This window comes from Centroberyx affinis, unplaced genomic scaffold (assembly GCF_046629955.1).
Source record: "Centroberyx affinis isolate AG114_WGS23_722 - 3 ecotype Tasmania unplaced genomic scaffold, CSIRO-AGI_Caff_v1 ptg001439l_1, whole genome shotgun sequence".
Classification (NCBI taxonomy): domain Eukaryota; kingdom Metazoa; phylum Chordata; class Actinopteri; order Beryciformes; family Berycidae; genus Centroberyx; species Centroberyx affinis.
The window spans coordinates 48,351-67,539 of NW_027279913.1; the positions used below are offsets into that span (position 1 = coordinate 48,351).

Here is a 19,189-nt window from a genome sequence, read left to right on the forward strand (position 1 = left end):
GTGGATTCCCTGTGTTGCCACCCATACCAAAGAAAGATGCAGTATTAATGTGTGCCAATTGGTAAAAAACCCATTTGGTAGATATTTAAATTGTTTTACAGCACTGAATGGATACATTTTTAGTCTTCTCACATTTCACAGGTTTACACCATATAGTGTAGGCCATCAGTCCTCTGAAAGGCACTTTACCTTCTGAAGCTTGAATTTAATCATTAGACTTCAGTTGGTTGCTGAACATATTGTATCTGTGCTGACATTATCTATACAACAATAATATCATCTGAAGGATAATAAATGAAACAGATAAATAGTGATAGATAGATAAAAAGTGCTGAGATAGCATTTTTAAGTTTTAAGTTTTCAAGTGTTTTTTTTTAAGCTTTTGTTTCTCCAGTGTTTTGTTAGCTTGCAGTTACACACAGGAGCTGCCTAGTACAACCACAGTCTGCTATTGTTGGCCAGTGAGCAGCTTCACTGGAACAATTGGAGGTTGGGTTACTGCAGGTCAGGGTTAGGCTGGGCTATTTTAGGTTAGGTAAGGTTAGGGTTAGGGTTAGGTTAGGATAGGTTTGATTCCACTGCAGTGCATAATGTATAATTATTCTATTTTGCTTATTTGAATATTATCCATTGGTGCAATATTAATTTTGAATATTTTTTAAAAAGCTTCAACAACACAATATATATGGAGGACTTTATGAACAGGTTTATTTTATATTACAGCATAACAAGATACTATGAAAATTTAGAAAACATATTGTGTACTTTAGCATTATCGTTTTTGCCTTTCCTTTTTTCGTTTTCATAACTGAAATGAACATGACTTGGAACAGCAGAAACTCAAAGGAACAGAGTGACGACCTGCGTTGTAAATGTTTTATTGAGTCGTATAAAACACTGTTGGCCTGTACACATCATTCAGTCTACAGGAAAAGAAACATTTGTTCGCTACGCTGTATGGTGACCCGGAAAGCACTTCTCAAGCCTGTCAGCACAAATATGGTTCAAATGCAACAGTTCAGAAATGATTCATGTACACACTTTTCTCTTATCAACAATACAAATCTCTGTCCAATACAAAACAATCATAAATTATAACTTTGAAAAAAAATGCTTTCTGATTTCTGGCATCCACATTTACAAACTGTGCCAAGTACAGCACAACCCAACTTACACCTTTTGTTCATTATCTACAATCACATGTTCTCTTACCTCATTGGGGAAATGCGGACAAATAAATAAAATAAATATAGAGGTGTCTTTCCACTATCAAAGAGCAGTTTTAGGTTCAAAATTTGGCACAATCTGTGAAAGCTCTGTACTACTCAAGATTGTTGTCTGGCAAGTTGTCAAATGTAGGTTTATTATCACATATAAAGAAGTCTTGTAAGCCACAAACAACAACAAATACTGACGTGATTTGTGTTTGAGAGTTTGATACACAAAACATAGATTTTTGAGGGAGAAAAATAACAGCTTTCTGTTGTCCGTGTAAAGAATGGCAAAGCCGTGTTCATAGATGGATATGTACCCCAGTGTGTGCCAATATTCTACAAGAATAGAATAAACTTCTTTTGTGCGCAAAAGTCCATACTTCATAATATCATGGGTCTCTACCCAGAAGTGTCTGGAAGCTGAGCTGGTGCTGCCCCCTGTGGCCCGGGGTGGAATGTGTCTCATTGAGGCGGAGAGGGGACGTCTGTAGCGGCTCCTAATTGGTCAAGAGTAGATGGTGATGACCTCGCGACCGCCCCCTCTCACCAGCAGGACTCTCTCCAAGCCCTCAGTCAACACCTCCAGAAACTCCATATCTGAGGCAAAGGTTAAGGAAGTAGGCCTATCACTAACCAAATGACAGCTCACACACTTTGTATATCTATGCTATTGTAGCCTAAAGGAAAATTAGAGTATAGACATTGGTTACTTTTCTAAATTAGCCTTATACAATACCAAAAATCAACTGTCAAGCTACAACTTGGGAGTGCTCTGGATTGGAGGCTAGGGCTGAAGAAAAGTGTACAGTCTTCATGTCACCGTGACCTAAATTTGGAAACAAATCTACAGTATCAGACTATGCATTTTTACTAGGCTCATTCTCTGTAAAGTACTTTGAGACATGCTTGTGATGAAGGGCTATAAATGGCAATAAATGAACCTGAACTTTTTGGATACACCCACACCCCAATAACCCTTTTCAGATATTTTTTTCCAGCCTGCATGTTATAAAGGCTAATTAGCCATTATTTGTGCACAGATGTTTTTCTAATGGACCTCCATGATGGCATCAGACATGGTTGCTAGGAGATTTGTGACTTAACTGCCAAGCTTCTACATTACTCTAGAACAGTCAATTGGCATTTTAAGGCTAATGCAGTATGGGCTAATTCAGTATGATTTCAACAAAAACGGTGCACTTGTGTTTGGTCATATTGGCAAAGGATACAGTTTTCATCTCCGTCTGTGTTCCGAGGTGGTCCCGGCATGTTGAGCAGCACTAATCGAGCGTCGTGGGACTTGTTGACTATTACCTCGTTCAGCTTCACAGCTGTATGCATTCGCCGCACATTGGACTGGTCCCTGGAGGGCAGCAAGAGGTAGAGTCAGAGAGAGAGGGGGATAGATCCACATAAGTCTTAATGAGAACTTTGGGAGAAGGTGTAAATGTAAGGGCAAATTCTAAGCATGTCTTCAAAGCCACTGTCTGAAACAGAAATACATACAGACAAGAGAGAGAAGAGTGAGGTGAGAGGTGCATGAAAATATAGATTATACTGGTTAAATGAGAGACACAAGGGAACCGTTCACTCTCATGCTGAACAGAACACAAGCCGACTCACGGTTTGAGGCTGATGAGTTCTCTGAAGTTCTCTGGTGCGTTGTTCCTGTTCCTCCTCTCGGCCTCACACTTCTCCCTGGTCCAGGTCATCTGGACCTTCTCTGGAGGAGGCTCCACCACCTCCTCTTCCTCATCAGAGTACAGACTGCCCATACGTACCAAGGAGTGCCTGTCCTTCACCAGCTGGGCCTGCAGGCGGCCGAGGGAATGTGATGAGACTGCATTTTCTATATACATTTTAGGCATTTAGCTGACTTATTCAAAGCAACTAGCAGTAAGAGAAGAATAGTGTTGAATAAGTCAAATTCCTGAATTGCATCACTACAAGCAACCAATACTGAAGAATGCAAAAGTCAAAACATGGGAATACAATAGTATTGCTTAATGTCCCACTATTGTGTCAGTTATTTTAACAATTTTGGATTACATAACTGATTTTGCAGTAAATTATGAGGAAGACTACTGGTTTGTGCAGGTGACAAAATTAACTGTAACAGTAAATTGTTGCAACTTGTTTAACAACAAACTTGTATCATTTTATTGACAGTTGGCTCCTGACATTCAACATTATGAAATCGTCTGAGGAGCAATAATATGAGCCATAAGACATGTTAGAACAGTTTGCATCTTCACACATCAAGGATGTTATCAAAGCAGTCAGGTCTGTGGTTGTGACAAATGAAATATCAAAAGCCTAACTTGTGTGAGTGCACCCTTGGCAAACAGTAATGTCAAACTACTACAATACAAACACTGTATATTAGACGATATTGAGAGAACCAAGCCACTAATCTTTGATGCCGTACAGCCTGCGCTTGCTCCACTGATACTGAACACAAGATTTTGTGAACTTGAATGTTGATTTGAGTTTTCACACAAAGTGATAATTATTTTGCACTAGTGACAACATAAATGAATGTACTTATACCCAGAGAAAATCAGCAGGGATCAGTGAAGGTTATTGTCTTTTCCAAGTATCATTATTATTATTATTAGTCACCCTTCCTGTGGAGTGGGCTTAAAGCAAAACTTTAAGTAAGGAATCAGTATAGTATCACAAATACAAACACAAAGAGAGACACAAACATACCTCCCTGTCTCTCTCTGCACTGGACAGCCTCATTTGCCTCAACATCTGGGACCTCTGCTCCATCATTAGGGTTCGCTCGTAGGTGTACGCTGAGATGTCACTGTCATGCTGAAACACCCCAACACCATTTTTAATGATTCATTTCACTGCAGCACAAGCTTCTGTTAACATGGCCAAATGGGCAGTAAAGCAATGAAAGAAAGTTAAAGTTGTTTTTTTTCTGTATGGATGGCTGAGTTTCCTCCTGCTTCCACTACAGGGCAAGATTATGTTTAAGATGTTTAAGGCAATCAATTTCTAGTAGAAAAAGTTTGATTTTTCTTTGTTGTTGCTTTTTTGGCACATTGTGCTAAAAAAACATGGTTGTTTAGTAAGGATATAGTTGGGATCTTTTCAGCAGCAGCTTCCAATCTTGTGTTAAATTCATTTTGAGTTAGCCCTTGACCTGAAAAGACCTATTTGGCTTTTGCTAGCTTTTGTGCTTGTTCTGTATGAAAGGAACTTTCCTCACCATCTCCACCACTTCCACCTCAGCCTCTATTCTCAGCTGGTAAAGGAATGTGGCCAGATCCTTCTTCATCTGGATGCTGTTGTCATCCATCTGGGCCACAGTGAAGATGCGCATCTTGCACTTCCTCCAAACCTGAAACACAACCATGTGTAAACCTTCAGTTTGTCAGTTTTTTGTTTTTTTTTATCACAATTTGAGTTATAGACAAATTCATAATCTTTAATGTTTTGGGGTTACATTTTTGCTTGGTACTATAAGTAAAATATGGCGTCTGTCCTCTCACTTTATGCTGTTTGAGCAGGAAGGGCAGCAGCATTAGCATTCCCCCATCATGGACGATCCACCACACATCGATGTTGCCGTCTGTGAAGCGCTCGTGGTTACTGGGGTAGAAGGACACGTTCTTGGGCACCATCAGGGCCAGGTGGGCAGCTGTGGTGCAGCGTACTGTGTCTGGGTAGAGATGAACACACAGAGACAGAGACAGTTACCTTAGACTGTTAACTTTACCATTTTGAACTGAGCTAAACATGAAATAACTATAGTGAGTAGAGCTTATTATAGCATTATATATAGCACCAGAGGAGCAAAGGAGGAGCAGCGTGCCAACATAAAGTTCTTTCTATTGAAAACCATTCCAGAATTTATTTAACCATCCAAATTTCAGGTATATTCACACAGGCTCTTAGAGATTGACTTATGGATTGACTTTCTCATCCCATGGTACCTAAAAATACAGGTCTATTTCAAACATTACGTAAACGTAAACAAACATTTCACAACTTCGTGCGTCTTTCAGAGTGAAAAACTAGGTAGTCATTCCAATAAATACAATGTAGTCAAAGCCAGTAATGGAGAAACCATATTTCAACAGGAGTGCCATCATTGATTAGGCCTTTAAACAAGTCCCATGTTATGTGGACAGCATTACAGAGAGCATCTTACTGATAAAAGTCTTCCATGCGCGAGGGTCCTCGCTCTGTCTCCAGCCGTATGGCCAGCCCATCACCACTGTGTTGTGCTTCATGCCCCCCAGGCCGCAGGACTGGATCAGATGGGCGATGCCCTCCCGCACCTTTGATGCCACGACCACCTGGCAGAAACCCTTCACCCGCTCAATCTCCATCATGTTCTTAATGGCCTGGCAGGAATAAGGTCAAAGAAGATCAAGAACAGTTATGTAGTGATAAGACAAAAGGTGCGTAGACTGAACTTCAGTCCATGATCATAATAATCATATATGGATCATCATAATATGTATAAATAATGATTTTAAAAGAAGAGCATTATTTTATTTGATCAAAGCAGCTGTTTCTTTGTTGATACTACTTGTAATAATGTGTGCTTTGAATTTAGATCATAACAATTTATGTGGCCTTTAAATTTCTATACATACGTAGGCTATGAATATAGGCTTACGGCCAAGTGAACCTATAAATTAGTGGTTTGTTTCTCCAGTTATCGTTGCATTAAGACTGTTAATCCTAAATGAATTTCAATTGCTTTTCACCAGACACATCACATCCATCAGTCCTTTATTTTACCTGAAATGGCACATTGTCACCAAGGTGTACTGCTAACAAGCCGTTGCTAGCCATGCCCTTTGATTACAAGCTAACAAGCAATGGCTGGTGAAGAAATATAATAAAAATGTATAATCAAAGTTTCAGCTTCATTACAAGGGGAATGCATTTGTAATAGTGAGGTGTGACACAGCAGAGCTACTGCAGAGAACGATAGAGAACTGTATAGCACAGTATACATCCCTTCCCAGTATCTACCTGCTCCGCTGCCTGCGTCTCCCCATAGCTCTCCAGGAAGTTGCCCTGGATGACAGAGCCCACGATGGTCAGACCTTTCCCTGCCTTCAGCTGCGAGGCAAAGGTCAGCAGCCGGGGATATTTCACATGGAGATCCTCATCCAGCTTCAACAGCACCAACAGCTGAGGTCTGTAGTGCACAGAGGGACAGACAGGCAACATGTTAAAGGCCCAATCCAAAACTGCACTTTGGCACCCCCTGTTGAAAGACTGCCACCCCAACATTGAGAAAAAATATTTCAGAAAATTTCAACTGGATGCCACTCTTGAAAAGAAAAACAGATACGAGTGGATGCCTGCGGTTGTCTATCAAAAGAGGGTAAACTGATCAGTCATTGTCACTGGGGCGGAGAACAATAGATCAGTCTGTCTGTTTGCGTGTTTGTTTATTTGTTTGTTGGTTGGTTCATTCATCCATCACATGCAATCTCTCAGACACTGCTGCTTGGATTTTGATGAAACTTGGACCTTATCCTGAAGTATCAGTCGGCGTTGTTTACATTCTATTGATACATTGGCTGCATTTGTTGTTGCCTCCCCATGTGCTTAAAGCCATATGGTCGGACAACATTCAAGACCAAACTGGACTAACTACGATTTTAAATTGTTGTCAAAACTCTCGTTGGTATAGCTATTGCATCACCCTCGCAACCTGTTTAGAGCCACTCTGGGTTGTCTCTGCCAAAGGAGGAAGTTCAGCTGAGTTTTGAAATGTTTATAATTGCAGCAAATGGTGTCAAGATAACTCTTCTTCGTCTTAAGTTCCTAGCGGGTACGCTGCCACTCCACAGCTGTGAAAATAACTCCTCCAGACCACAACTCCACAGCCGTTTTATTTACATTATAGCCAGAGGGTTTATTACATTAACGTGCAACTGGCAATACTTTATTGAGGCTTACTCTTCATCAAATCAGCAAATCATCTTAACCGCTGGTGAATCTGTCTCACATTGTGCGCTCTGTTGTAGTGCAATAGAACTGGACTGGACTGCTATACTGTGTCGGTTGCATAGCAACAGCACCAGAGTCTGGAGGACTACACTGCAAAAAATATTAAGGCAGTTCAACTTAAAAACATAAGTTTCCTTGCTGGCTTAAAATTGTGAGTTGACTGAAGTAGTACTGAATAGTTAGGTCAAAGATCATTAGTTAGTTGTTCTAATGTAGAAACTAACTGAGTGAACTTAAGACAATAAGTTCAATCAACAGTCTAGTCATTCTGATTCATGTTTCCAAGTTGAATGCATTAATTGATGAACTGAAATCCAGTGTTATTTACTTTTTCACAAGGTTTGCTAGGTTTAAGTTTGAGTTCCTCTTGTAGGCTTATGATTAATACACAGTTCAGCATACAGTATGCAGCTGCAATACACTTACTTGTAGTGGATTGTACTTTCCATGTGCATCAGAGAGAAACTTACTTTATTGTGAATTCCCAGACACATAGATAAGATAGATAGTAGATGTTATCATGCTTTTTTTGTTTGTTTGGTTTTTTTTTTTATCAGAAATTGACCTATGATTCACCAAACATACATACATAACAAGTCTCTATCCTGTAACTTCATTCAAACCTAAAGAAGGAAGAGTTTCTGGAGAGTTAAACTGGGAAGTCTGCTAATAAACTAACAGTGTTGAGTTTAGTGAATGCTTTATGTTGTTTCAACTCATAATTTTAAGTCACAAGATGTGAACTCATGATTTTAAGTCATGAAGCTCATAACTAGCACTTTTAAGTTGAAATTGACAAACACATCTATATACATTGTGTTAATGGTTAAAGACGAGTTGATTTCATTAAATTGCACTATGAGTTTTTAGTTACTTTTGTTAGCAGAATAAAAACTTATCATATAATAATAATCTTATAATAAGTTATCATGTCTTTCCATTACAAATATGACAGGGACAATTTAATCCTGTTCTTCCCTGTGTCCCCCTCTGCTTCCTATACCATTGCATGGAGGAATGATGCATCTCACCACTGCTCCAGCATTTTCAAAATTAAACTGATTAGGGGGCACCGTATCATTCATTCGTCGTCCAGGTGTCACGCATGATTGGATTTTTCGATGAAACTATTTCCAAAATTACTGTGATTGGCACAAATGGCATGGTGCAATTACAGGTCAAATAAACAAGGTGACATATTTGTTACTGGCTGTTACTGTTTGTTTGTGAGGAGACATTCAGAGCCTCTCCTGTAGGTGTAGTTATACCTCCAGTTCTTGGTGTGCGGGGGTCCAACCTCGAGTCTTAGCAGGGCGTAGCGTGCACCGCTGAGGGACAAGCCTCTTATCCCGTCTCCCCACTCCTTTTCTGCTCTGTGTTTGTATGTGAGCAAAAGAGAGAGATAAGGCACAAAGCAGAAAGAAGGCATACAGAAACGGAGACAGTGAAAAGTGATCACTTTTCACTGTCTCTGTTGTGCAGCAACACAGAAGTAGTGCATCAGACTCCAGACATACCCCTGGTACTCAATGTACTTGTAGATCATCCCAGCGATGCACATGGCCACAATAGCATAGTACCAGGAGGAGATGAACATGAGAGCCAGGCACATACTCATGCCCAGGAAGGACAAAGCCCTGTGGGAGTGAAACATAAACCCAGAAATTACATTTTTTGTACACTAACACAAGTTGTTGTTGTTGGTTTGAACACTTGGGTCAGTTAGTGGGGAAAAGTAACAACACTCCCGCCTCATTCAAGATCTACTGTGGGAAACCTTTGAGCAACAACAATTGTCCTAACCCCCATGTGTTCCAAACAAACCTTCCCTGGATTAAAAAAAAGATACAGCTACACCGTTCTTTAGTATGACTCCATTGAAAGTGCAAGCCTAGTGCATAAGAATAGGTCAAATCTATTGCAGGGGAGTCACTTGCCTGACACAATATCAAGGTTAGAAGATTCCAGACTACGCATTGTTACACTTATACTCACCAGTGGTAATATCTGAACCTTGGCCTCCAGTTGGGTGTGCGTAACAGAGTCTGCACTGCACAGGCTAAGTTCACAAAGAGATAGCACATCAAGAAGAACCTGTTGACGAAGACAAAGAGAATTGTAACACCTTCAAAGGGCATGACTTCACAATATTGCATTTGGCCTTTAAATGGAAAGGTAACTTCCATGGAAATGTAGGCAACATACCTTTCAGATGAGAATGTGTGGGTGTTGATGAATGTGCATGGTTCTGTATGCGTGCATGCGTGTATATGCATGTTTATGCAACTGTGTGTTTTTGTCTGTGTCTTCATTTGTGTGTGTGTGTGTGTGTGTATGTGTATGTGTATGTGTGAGAGCTCACATGGAAAGGATAGGTGCCACCATATCCAGTGAGGCAATAAGGATACCCAGCTCAGCTATGAGTCCAGTCAGTAGCAGTGCCCATGTGGGCTCTCCATTGGCCTTACCATGACCGAACACCTGAGACAAGAAATACAGGACTCTGTTCACTGACACAGCAGCAATACAATACATGAAGGAATGCAAATCACCTCTTATTTGGCATCAGATTCAAATGAGCAAAGACAAATATTACCAAGCACAAATATTACCAGCACAGCTTATGTGATATGGAAGTTATGTTGAATATTCAAATTATCACAAATTCTGGAAATGATAAGATCAACAAACAACTGGGTAACTGTATTCTTTATTTTACGCCTGCCAAGACACTAGGAGCTGTTTTCGTATGGCAGTGAGGTACTGTAAAATGGCAACATATTCACAACTGTAACCACATCAAAGAATAGGAGGTGGTGTGGTTAAACAGTGCACGATTGACAGGCGTATTGTCCCACCCTGAGGAAGGGAATGATGTTGTCCTTAGCGATAGCCTGTAGGAGACGTGGAGCCCCGGTGAGGGACTGCAGGCCCGCCCCCACCGTGGAGAAGAAGGAGCCAATGACGATGACCCAAGGGGAGGGCCAGGAGAGAGTCCCCACCACCAGGTTTTTATTGACTGCGTCCCCGAACCTGCAAGTATGGACAAGAATGAAATGCTGAATGTTGGCTGCTGTGCAATGGAGTTAACCAAGTGTTTGTTGTCAGTTTTGATACGTTGTATGTATGTCAGTGTTCTGGAGAAGTATGCAAATCACTACAGCAGAGAGAGATATGCCCTTCCAGGTAATGGCTATTACATTCAAGTTATTTTGCATTCCAGTATTACATTTTAGTACTGTCAGTCCATCAGATAAGTGGTCACAAAGTATTTCAAAAATAATAAAGAATACAGATAAACTTACTTGTCCCTCAGAACTACTCCTTCAATACATGCCCCAAACAGAACCACAGAACTGAAATCTGAATACAGGAGGTCAAGGAGCACAAGGTGTCACACAGCTATGTCAAATTTGTTTTTCTATCCCATTGGAAGAGGCAACCTTTCAGCCTCTTACTGCAAGAAGTCAACAAAATAAGGATACAGACAAGTGAAGTAGTGGTAATGGCCAAGATAGTTCCCACAGGGATAGACTTCTGAGCATCTCGCAGATCACCAGATCTGTTGGAGCCTGCCATGATACCTACAAAGAGATGAGGAGAATCGATAGAAACCAATGAACACATCAAAACTGTTAAACTATATCCCCTACTGACCAGACTGGAGAATAGTCTGAAGTCTATTCCCTATTTTGCTGTATTCTGCATACCAATCTGTCAATTTTCCTGTTCGTAATGATGAAACGAGAGCATGATGGAAGCAAAAAAGATGATTGCTCATACTTTAACGCTTCATATTGCACTGAAAATTAGCTAAGGAAAGGAAAGTTTGGAAAGTGACAAAACCGCTCAACATCCCCAGTTAACTCTGGAGCTTATGCCAGCCATTTTATTACTGTGCAAAATAATCTCAGACATGAGCAGTCCCACCAACTGGCCAAAATACAATATAAAATGTCAGTATATGTATATGTAGCTACTAGTTAAAAACATTGCAAATGAATCACTCTAATTGCAAAGTAAGATTTATGCATGGCTGCTTTTTATATAGAATAATGAGAAACATCCAAATAAATTGAGAAATGGGGTTGCATGTTGTTTTCATGTGAACGCAACTCATTTTAAGACACTCTATATTTTTCAGCACTCCAGTTGCCGTCTTGTGTAAATCATATAATATTTCCCATATTCTTTGGTGTACTGATTTAACAGGTTAACCAACACATTTTTTACACTGCAGTTGTTGTCAAAATCATATTATATTAATGACATTTAAGTTCAATTTGACACCTAAGTTAACCAAGTGTGGAAAAGAGCAGGTTTTTACTTGACGTGACATGGACTGAGGTTTATGCTATAAGGTCTTGATAAGCCAGGGTTGCCAGGTTTGTTGAGGCTGTCATACCTGTGGCAGAGGGGAAGAAGATCCCCACCAGGAGGGTGAATGACGTAGCGATGTCTGCCGACACGTACAGGCCAAAGCTCTCCATCGCTCCATGGACATCCACTGACTGAAGCCCCGCCTTCTCTAAGATCTCCGCTTTCTGCAGGTAGTCGCCCCACATGTTTTCTGACACAGAGGACAGACATGTAAAGCTTTAGAAACAAACTAATATTACAGAGGAAACACATTCATATACACAGGTATCAAGGTCCACTTGTGTTATTCATGAAGCAGTATATTACTTTAGTATTTTTTTGGTGAAAAAAATGAAAAAAAGTTTATCATTCAGAATTTCAAATATACAGAGGGTTGAGTTTGTAAATGTAATTTTTATCAATCAAACTATCTTGCCAACTTTAATCCTTTAAAAAAAGTCCTTTAAAAAATATTTTGTTATAATGCTGTGCTATCATTTTGTATTGTTTTTCAGTGGTGCATATCTCATTTTGCAACAAGAATCTACATTTATAAACACAACCATACTGTACATTGACCAAGTATGGCTGTATTCACATACATACTGTAGGTCTATAATATATACTCAGAACATGACAGGTGTAATCTTTATGCAAAGCCTATCCAACAAAATCCCATAGATAAGAATGGCCTGACGCTTCAAATGGGCCACGCCTACAAGGTGCGGTACAAGTGCAAAACCTATGTGCGAATCCCTATTCAGTTTGGGCAAAACAAAAAATCAACATTTTCTGTGGTTGCCTTTTCTGTGTTGTAGTAATTTATGTGAAATGTATATGGTGTATGTGAATTGCTCTTAAACTTTTCAAGTCTGTCAAACATGATCGTTATAATTGAATTATCTGGAAGTTGCAAAATGCTAACAAGCTGGCAAACTTCCGTGCAAACTTCCGTTCAAGAGAGGAGTCATGTTAGCATTTTCACACTTAAAGAAAAAACATTTTAATTATCTTGCTGTTGTTTGACAGCCATGAAAAGCTAACAACAAATTATTTATACCATATACATTTCACATATATTATTAGAACACAGACAAAGCAACCACAGAAAATGTCTTTTTTAAAAAAAAATAGGGTTTCGTACATGTACCGCGCTTTGTAGGCGTGGCCTTTTTGCCGCGTCATCGCCATTCTTATCAATGGTGTATACTTCAATCACTACTCAATGGTCCATGTTAACTTTACCTCTAATAATACCACTGGCCAGTCCTGGGATGCCCTGTATCTCTGTCACATTGTTCTGGCTGAAGTAGTCGTCGTCACAGTGAGCGCTGCTCAAGTTCCCCGGAGTGCAGAAGTTCTTCCACAGCTGACTGGGCACGGTGTCATTGCCCTCCATTACAGTCTTAGCACACACATCAAAGAGATCTCTCACCAAAGTCCTGTTGCCCAGCATGCAGATCCTGAAGGAATAACATGGAAGAAAGTTGAAATAGTTATCTTTGTAGTCATCATCATTGCTGTCACCACCACATCACCATCATCATTATCTTCTTCTTCTTGTTCTTCCTCTTCTTTTTCATCATAACCAAAAAATGATGCTTATGAAAAGAATGGCATGGAAAGAAAATATCTAATTATATGAATGAAGTAAACAATCAGTGTTGTGGTCACCTAATTAGAGGCAGATACAATACAGAATGAGAAACAAATGCAGAAAATGTGGATGTGTTGTTACGTGCCTTCATGTGTCCCTCAGCATTTATCCAAACCACTGCAAAAGCAGCTCCCTCTCTTGTCCATGACGAAACCACTAATTACACATTAAATTATCTGTAATTCACCCAACGTCCTGTTTAGACTCTGAATCAAGTCTTCCATCAACTCTTCTTGATGGACTTACGGGAATTCTGGTGGGTGAGTGATGGATTTGATTGCCCCGGCATAGATGGAAACGATGGAGATGATGACACAGGCGAGGAAGAGAGAGGCCAGCTTGTTGACATATTTCACTCCTACGAAGACAACAACAGCCATCAGGCTGAGGCAGATAGAGCCGTAGACTCTCATATTGTTTAGCAGGGCGCTGTCACCCCCATGGGGGTCTGTGGCATGGAAGATGGCCGCCTGGGGGACCAGGTATTTCTGAGGAGACAAGAAATGACAGTAGGACAATTATTTTGCTTGAATACAAATGCATATTGAAAATTAAATATTGTGAGTGATATGTATAGTCTACTGTCTTACACTGTCCCTTTGCACTGTATTTGAGGTCCTGTTATCCCTTTGCCATGTATCAATACATGCTGTGATACTATGTAAGTAGCTGATATATCTCTGCACCAATTCCACTAAGACAAATTCTTGTAGATTTATTGTACATTGCAAATAACGTACAAAAAATATTCCAATATTAACTACAGTACAAGGGAAATTAAGGATGTGTTAAAGAATTGTGTTAAGGAATCAGATTTATTTTCAAACTCCACTACCAGTCAAAACATTTTTTCATTATCTTTACTATTTTTCACATTTTAGAATAATAGTAAAGACATCAAAACTATGAAATAACACAAATGGAACTATGCAGTGACCAAAAAATAAATAATAATAAATAAATAAATGTGTTAAATGAATCAAAATTATTCTTAAAAAAAAAAGAAAATTAATCTTATATTTTAGATTCTTTAAAGTGGCCACCTTTTGCCTTGATGGAAAGGCAAAATTCATACATAGGCATCAATTTCACTATTTATATTTGTCTAATAAACAAATTTCAAGCATTTAAGCATAAGCCTTTAGAACAAAATGGCTTTAAGATCATGAAAAACAGAGTATATTCAATCAGGTGTGTCCAAACTTTTGACTGGTCGTGTATATGTACAGTATATGAATGTCAATTTTAACAAACTGACCAAGAAGATTTCGATGGCCCCCAGTATGTACATGGCAGCAGCAAAGGTGGTGCCCAAGTAGAAGCACAGCCCCACAGCTCCTCCAAACTCTGGACCCAGGGAGCGTGAGATCATGAAGTATGCTCCTCCAGCTACAACACATGACATGAAGTATTATTGATGGCAGTACAAGTGAAGCCATTGGAGAACTCCCACTTCGTTAAGGCATGCACTGCAAACAACAGTAGCTTACTGCTGCCCCCAAGAGGAAATGTGTGGGAAATATTCATTTTTTTTTTTTTTTTTCACAGAAAAAGAAGATACAAGCAGATCGAAGGTCCGGCAACTAGTTGTTTGAGAAGCAGTTTTATGTTGCAGTAATGCCTCTTCAGTTCAGGACTATTTGCCAAAGAATAGGCTACAGTGGTCAATGAAGAGTAGATGCAGGGCAAATGTATAATGGGGGAGTTTCACAATTGCTACTACAATGTTGAAACATGTCGGTCTGTTATCTCATGGTTTCAAGTATGTAGAGGTTAATTACCTGGAACAACTCCATTAGTAGCAATGGCACTCATTGATATGGCTGTGAGCATCGTCTACAAAGGAAGATGGAAAATGTGATATTAATGGAAAAGGATGATGCAATCACACACAGAGACGTCATGGCAACTTCCGGGTGCTATGTTAATATCCTCTGACCAAAACAACCGCAGGCAAGCAAAGCTTCCATCTAGCAGAACATAATCCATTTGGTGGACACTTATGCAAAGCACAATACACTTTTAGCATGGGTGGTCTAGGAGAGAATCAAAACACTAACTCTTACAGTAATTAACTTTCTCTCACCATTGAGCTATACAGGACCACAATGTTTGTTATGTGAGATTTAGCTGATAGGAGCATACTTAAATAATTGTTACTGCCTTATCCAGCCTCATGTGTCAGGCTAAATTGTATGTGGGTTCTATTGACTGGTTGGCAATATGAGCTGGCTTGTGACCCAGATTCATGGTGGAAAGAACTCAGTGTGAAATGGTGCATGTGTATGTGTGTGTGTGTGTGTGTGTGTGTGTGTGTGTGTGTGCATACTAACACATGAGCAGCACATGAGGACAATTAGGAAGGACTGCACGATGCCGGCCGTCCCAACGATCCACGTCAGTCGGAGGAAGAGAATGACACCGAAGATGTTCTGGAGACAGGGCAAGTAGACTCCCATCAGGGTGCCCATGTTGGGAGACTGAGAGAGAGAGACAGAGAGTACTGAGCATGACATTTCAGCAAACAAATGTATTGATCATTAAATATTGATTGATGTACTTTTTAAAGGTCATGCAATCATGCCATCAGCTCTTTGCTTGTATCAAGGTCTTACATCGCCACAGCCTGACTGTAGTAGGCACAAAGGCATAAACAATCAATCAATAAGTCCTAATACACTAACTGGATACTAGAGTTTAGACATGGTGAAAAACAGTGAGTGTTGCTTTGCCCTGCCCTGACCCCTGACCCCTGACCCCTGACCTTGGGGGCCTTCCTTCGCGAGGCCTCGGCGCTCTCCTCCTCCTCATGCTCCTTGGCTCCCTGGGTGATGTTGGTGTAGTTGACCAAGCGGCTGAGCAGAGATGACACCTTGGGGCGTATGTCCAGCTCTTCCTGGAGGAAGGGAAGAGATAAAGTTGCATTAATGAAATTATTCATTTAATACATAAGAAGAATATTGCATTGTAAAATTTGTTTATTATCATTTATCATTAGTAGTAGTAGTAATAATATTAATACTAGTAGTAGTAGTAGTAGTAGTAGTAGTGTTGCAATGACTAATAATAACTAATAGCTAATTATATATTATAATATTATTATACCATATTTAGATTCTTTAGTGTCATTTCATAGTATGTATGTTTCTGCATGTTGATCTGTTGCCCAACTAATTTGAAAATTCAGCCAAAATACAGAATTCACACGTATTTTTCCAATGCCCCAGCACAGTCCAACCACCACTGTGAATGTAAACAACCTCTCTGTCAAAAACCAGAGAACCAACACTAAACTGTGATGTCGTCCAAATGAACCACATGGAACTTCTCTATTGGGCATGACTGGTAAGTACAGGATTTATCTGAATATTCACATCAAAATGAGCTTCATTATTATAGTGGTGCTAATAATTCTCTGACAGACGATGTACCCGTATTCCAGGAAGATTACCCTGACTACACTGGTTCATCTCTCTCATATGACATGGAGTTCTTACACAGTAATATTAACAGACCTCAAACAAGGCCAGATTCCTGTCATAGAAGTCACTCTTCTTAGCAGCATCGGCACTGTTGAGAAATGGACTGTCTTCTTTATGGTTCCCATGTCCTGTCAGGGTGTAGAGAGAAAGAGGGAGATAATTAATGGAGGAACATTATTTGGACAAATATAGATAACAGATAAAAACAAATAAAAAAAGATAATGCCAACTGCTATTTCAAACCAGGAATTTGAACTAGGGTCAGACCAATATGTAATTTAGCTGAAATAACGGGCAAATATTGGCCTTTCAATAAAGATCGGTTATTGGCCAGTAAGTGTTGCCCACCGCTGATATGATAGAGGTGAGGACAAGATTTTACTCAACCAGCTTCAGGGGTGGCAGTCTGTAAAACTGGCAATGAAATCTGCCTCAACCTCTCTTAAATTGCTCACCTTACTGAATTTCATGAGTATGGGTTTTAATGGACAGTTTTAGCTCCCCATGGTTTAAATGGCTTTTTCACACTGCACAGAATTCTGGTGGAAGCATTGAATCCTTGCAACTTTTTTTTTTTGGCAGGAAAATGGTCACATTTAAATATAGAATATTGGCACAAAATATCAGCTACTGGCAGCTTCAGTCTGAAAATATATTGAGTATCGGCTTTCAAAAACCTGTATCGGTATTATTGAACATTGATTCAACACTGACATTTGACAGGTATGTGAAATAACAATTCATGCTTTTAACTATTTACAATCATACAACTATACAGTACAACTACTGTATAACAAGCTTCAAATCTTACACATAAAACTCAGATATAGTCATACATTTAATTTAATTCTTTCAATCAATCAATTATGAAACAAAAAATGTATGCAATCATATTACTGACTGTGGAATGCTTACACAACACATAACCAGAATCATAGAATTGCTTTATTTCATTTTGCACTCGTACTTAGTGAAATACAGCAATTGGTATTTTGGATTGAGCCTTTTTATATCCATGTGAACAAATTGGCTTTAAAACAGTACAGTAGCGGATCTTTTATTTTGACACCCTCCTCTGGCAGCATGTTACACCTCTCCATCTCAGTGTCACAGATGACACTGATGTTACATAAATTTCTTATGAAAGATGACAGTGATGAACCATCACTGATGAATGTGCAATAAAGCGGTTATGTAGGTCTTACTCAGGCATGATGAATGTGTCATGATGAACTGGGTTTCAAATAATGAGTTATCCATTTGGATTCAAACCAAATAAGATGATTTGTTGGAAAGAAAAGTATTTGAAGATTTGAAATAAAAAGAAAATATTTCACTTGGTCTGGTCATAGCAATCAAATATAAACAGGGCCAAATATGTCAGTCTAAAGATAGCTAGGTTTGCTGATTTTAGAGAAAATTCAGTTGTCTGATTAATATTGACATTTTTAAAGCCTGTCCAAGTCTAACTGTATGACATTATTCTGCGATTAAGAGTAAAAGTGGAGGAAAGTGCAATCAAGATGAAAGCATTACATTGACCAACTGGCCACACCTCAGCAGTTCAGCATCTCAGAGTGATAGAGAGTAATTAATATAACAAACTACGAAAAGAATAACATGAAATTCTATGGCATTTACAATTTCTCTATGACATTTTTGACAAGTTATTCAGTCAACATTTAACAGTCACTGTTTACCCAGCACCAAAAATAATAATCAAAGCACCTTAATCTCTCATGTAGCATTAATCTTTATAAAGAAACTTCATGTAGTGAAACATCCTCCTTGCCAAAACAGCACCAAGCATGTTAAAGCAACCAAGCAAAGTCAAGGTGACAAAAAAGCGTATAATCAGATTTCATTCTCATTAAACTTCTGCTTTTCAGGAAAAGAATCAAGCAGAGACAAGCACAGTGCCTGGGGCAAATGCTGCACGCAAACTCCATCACACACATATACACACTCACTGGCTTGCACACACCTCATTACCTAGAAATCCGGAGAGGATCTGATCTTTGGGTTATTAGAGCATGTAAAGTTTAACAGTTGCATCTCACAACCCAAATTAATCCTGCAACAAAAAACTCTGTCAACTAACTAACTGGGCATGAAATGAAATACTGTACTCTGTTCTATTCTCGATGAACCAGCTTTGTTGCGAGCATATTGGTTCAGATTCCCCCGCTGGTCTTCACTCACCTGTGTCCCGTGTCCCAGTGCCATTGGTGCTGCTGTGGGTAAGCATAGCTCTAGTCTGTGTGCAGGCAGCAGCAGTGTAGTCTGCGCTCTGGCTCTGGGGAATAGTCAATCACCATCCAGGATGCCCGGTCACCCAGGGCGAGCACTCACCCAGGGGCCTGGTCTAGCACATGGCGTGCTGCGAGGAGGGGGGTTAGGGGTGGGTGGTGCTGGTATGGGCACCCACACACACACACTATGGCACAATGGCACAATGAGGCACATGTCTGCTCATGGGTGAT

At 39.7% G+C, this 19,189-nt stretch overlaps 1 protein-coding gene across 1 annotated transcript; it reads right to left on the minus strand.

The window, feature by feature from the left end:
- Positions 1–1,671: 1,671 nt before the first annotated feature.
- slc12a4 (solute carrier family 12 member 4) lies at positions 1,672–18,954 on the minus strand. The gene is made up of 24 exons (XM_071526667.1): positions 18,909–18,954; positions 16,740–16,834; positions 15,989–16,120; positions 15,558–15,704; positions 15,006–15,060; positions 14,483–14,613; positions 13,471–13,712; positions 12,813–13,030; positions 11,614–11,778; positions 10,694–10,792; positions 10,514–10,571; positions 10,067–10,241; positions 9,571–9,689; positions 9,204–9,302; positions 8,726–8,845; positions 8,477–8,581; positions 6,219–6,387; positions 5,383–5,578; positions 4,721–4,890; positions 4,438–4,569; positions 3,927–4,034; positions 2,838–3,025; positions 2,444–2,577; positions 1,672–1,811 (listed from the first exon to the last, which is right to left on the minus strand). Exons 1-24 carry the CDS (start codon positions 18,952–18,954, stop codon positions 1,720–1,722), a joined length of 3,195 nt encoding a protein of 1,064 aa, XP_071382768.1. The 3' UTR covers positions 1,672–1,719.
- Between the last annotated feature and the right edge of the window lie 235 nt (positions 18,955–19,189).

Excerpts from the sequence above, each read along its gene's own strand:
- slc12a4 (XM_071526667.1), bottom strand. The coding sequence starts at position 18,954 with ATGCTTACCCACAGCAGCACCAATGGCACTGGGACACGGGACACAG. Across the intron at positions 16,835-18,908 it reads CACTGGGACACGGGACACAG|GACATGGGAACCATAAAGAA; the intron begins GTGAGTGAAGAC and ends ACACCCTGACAG. Across the intron at positions 9,303-9,570 it reads GTGGCACCTATCCTTTCCAT|GTTCTTCTTGATGTGCTATC; the intron begins GTGAGCTCTCAC and ends CTTCGTCAACAG.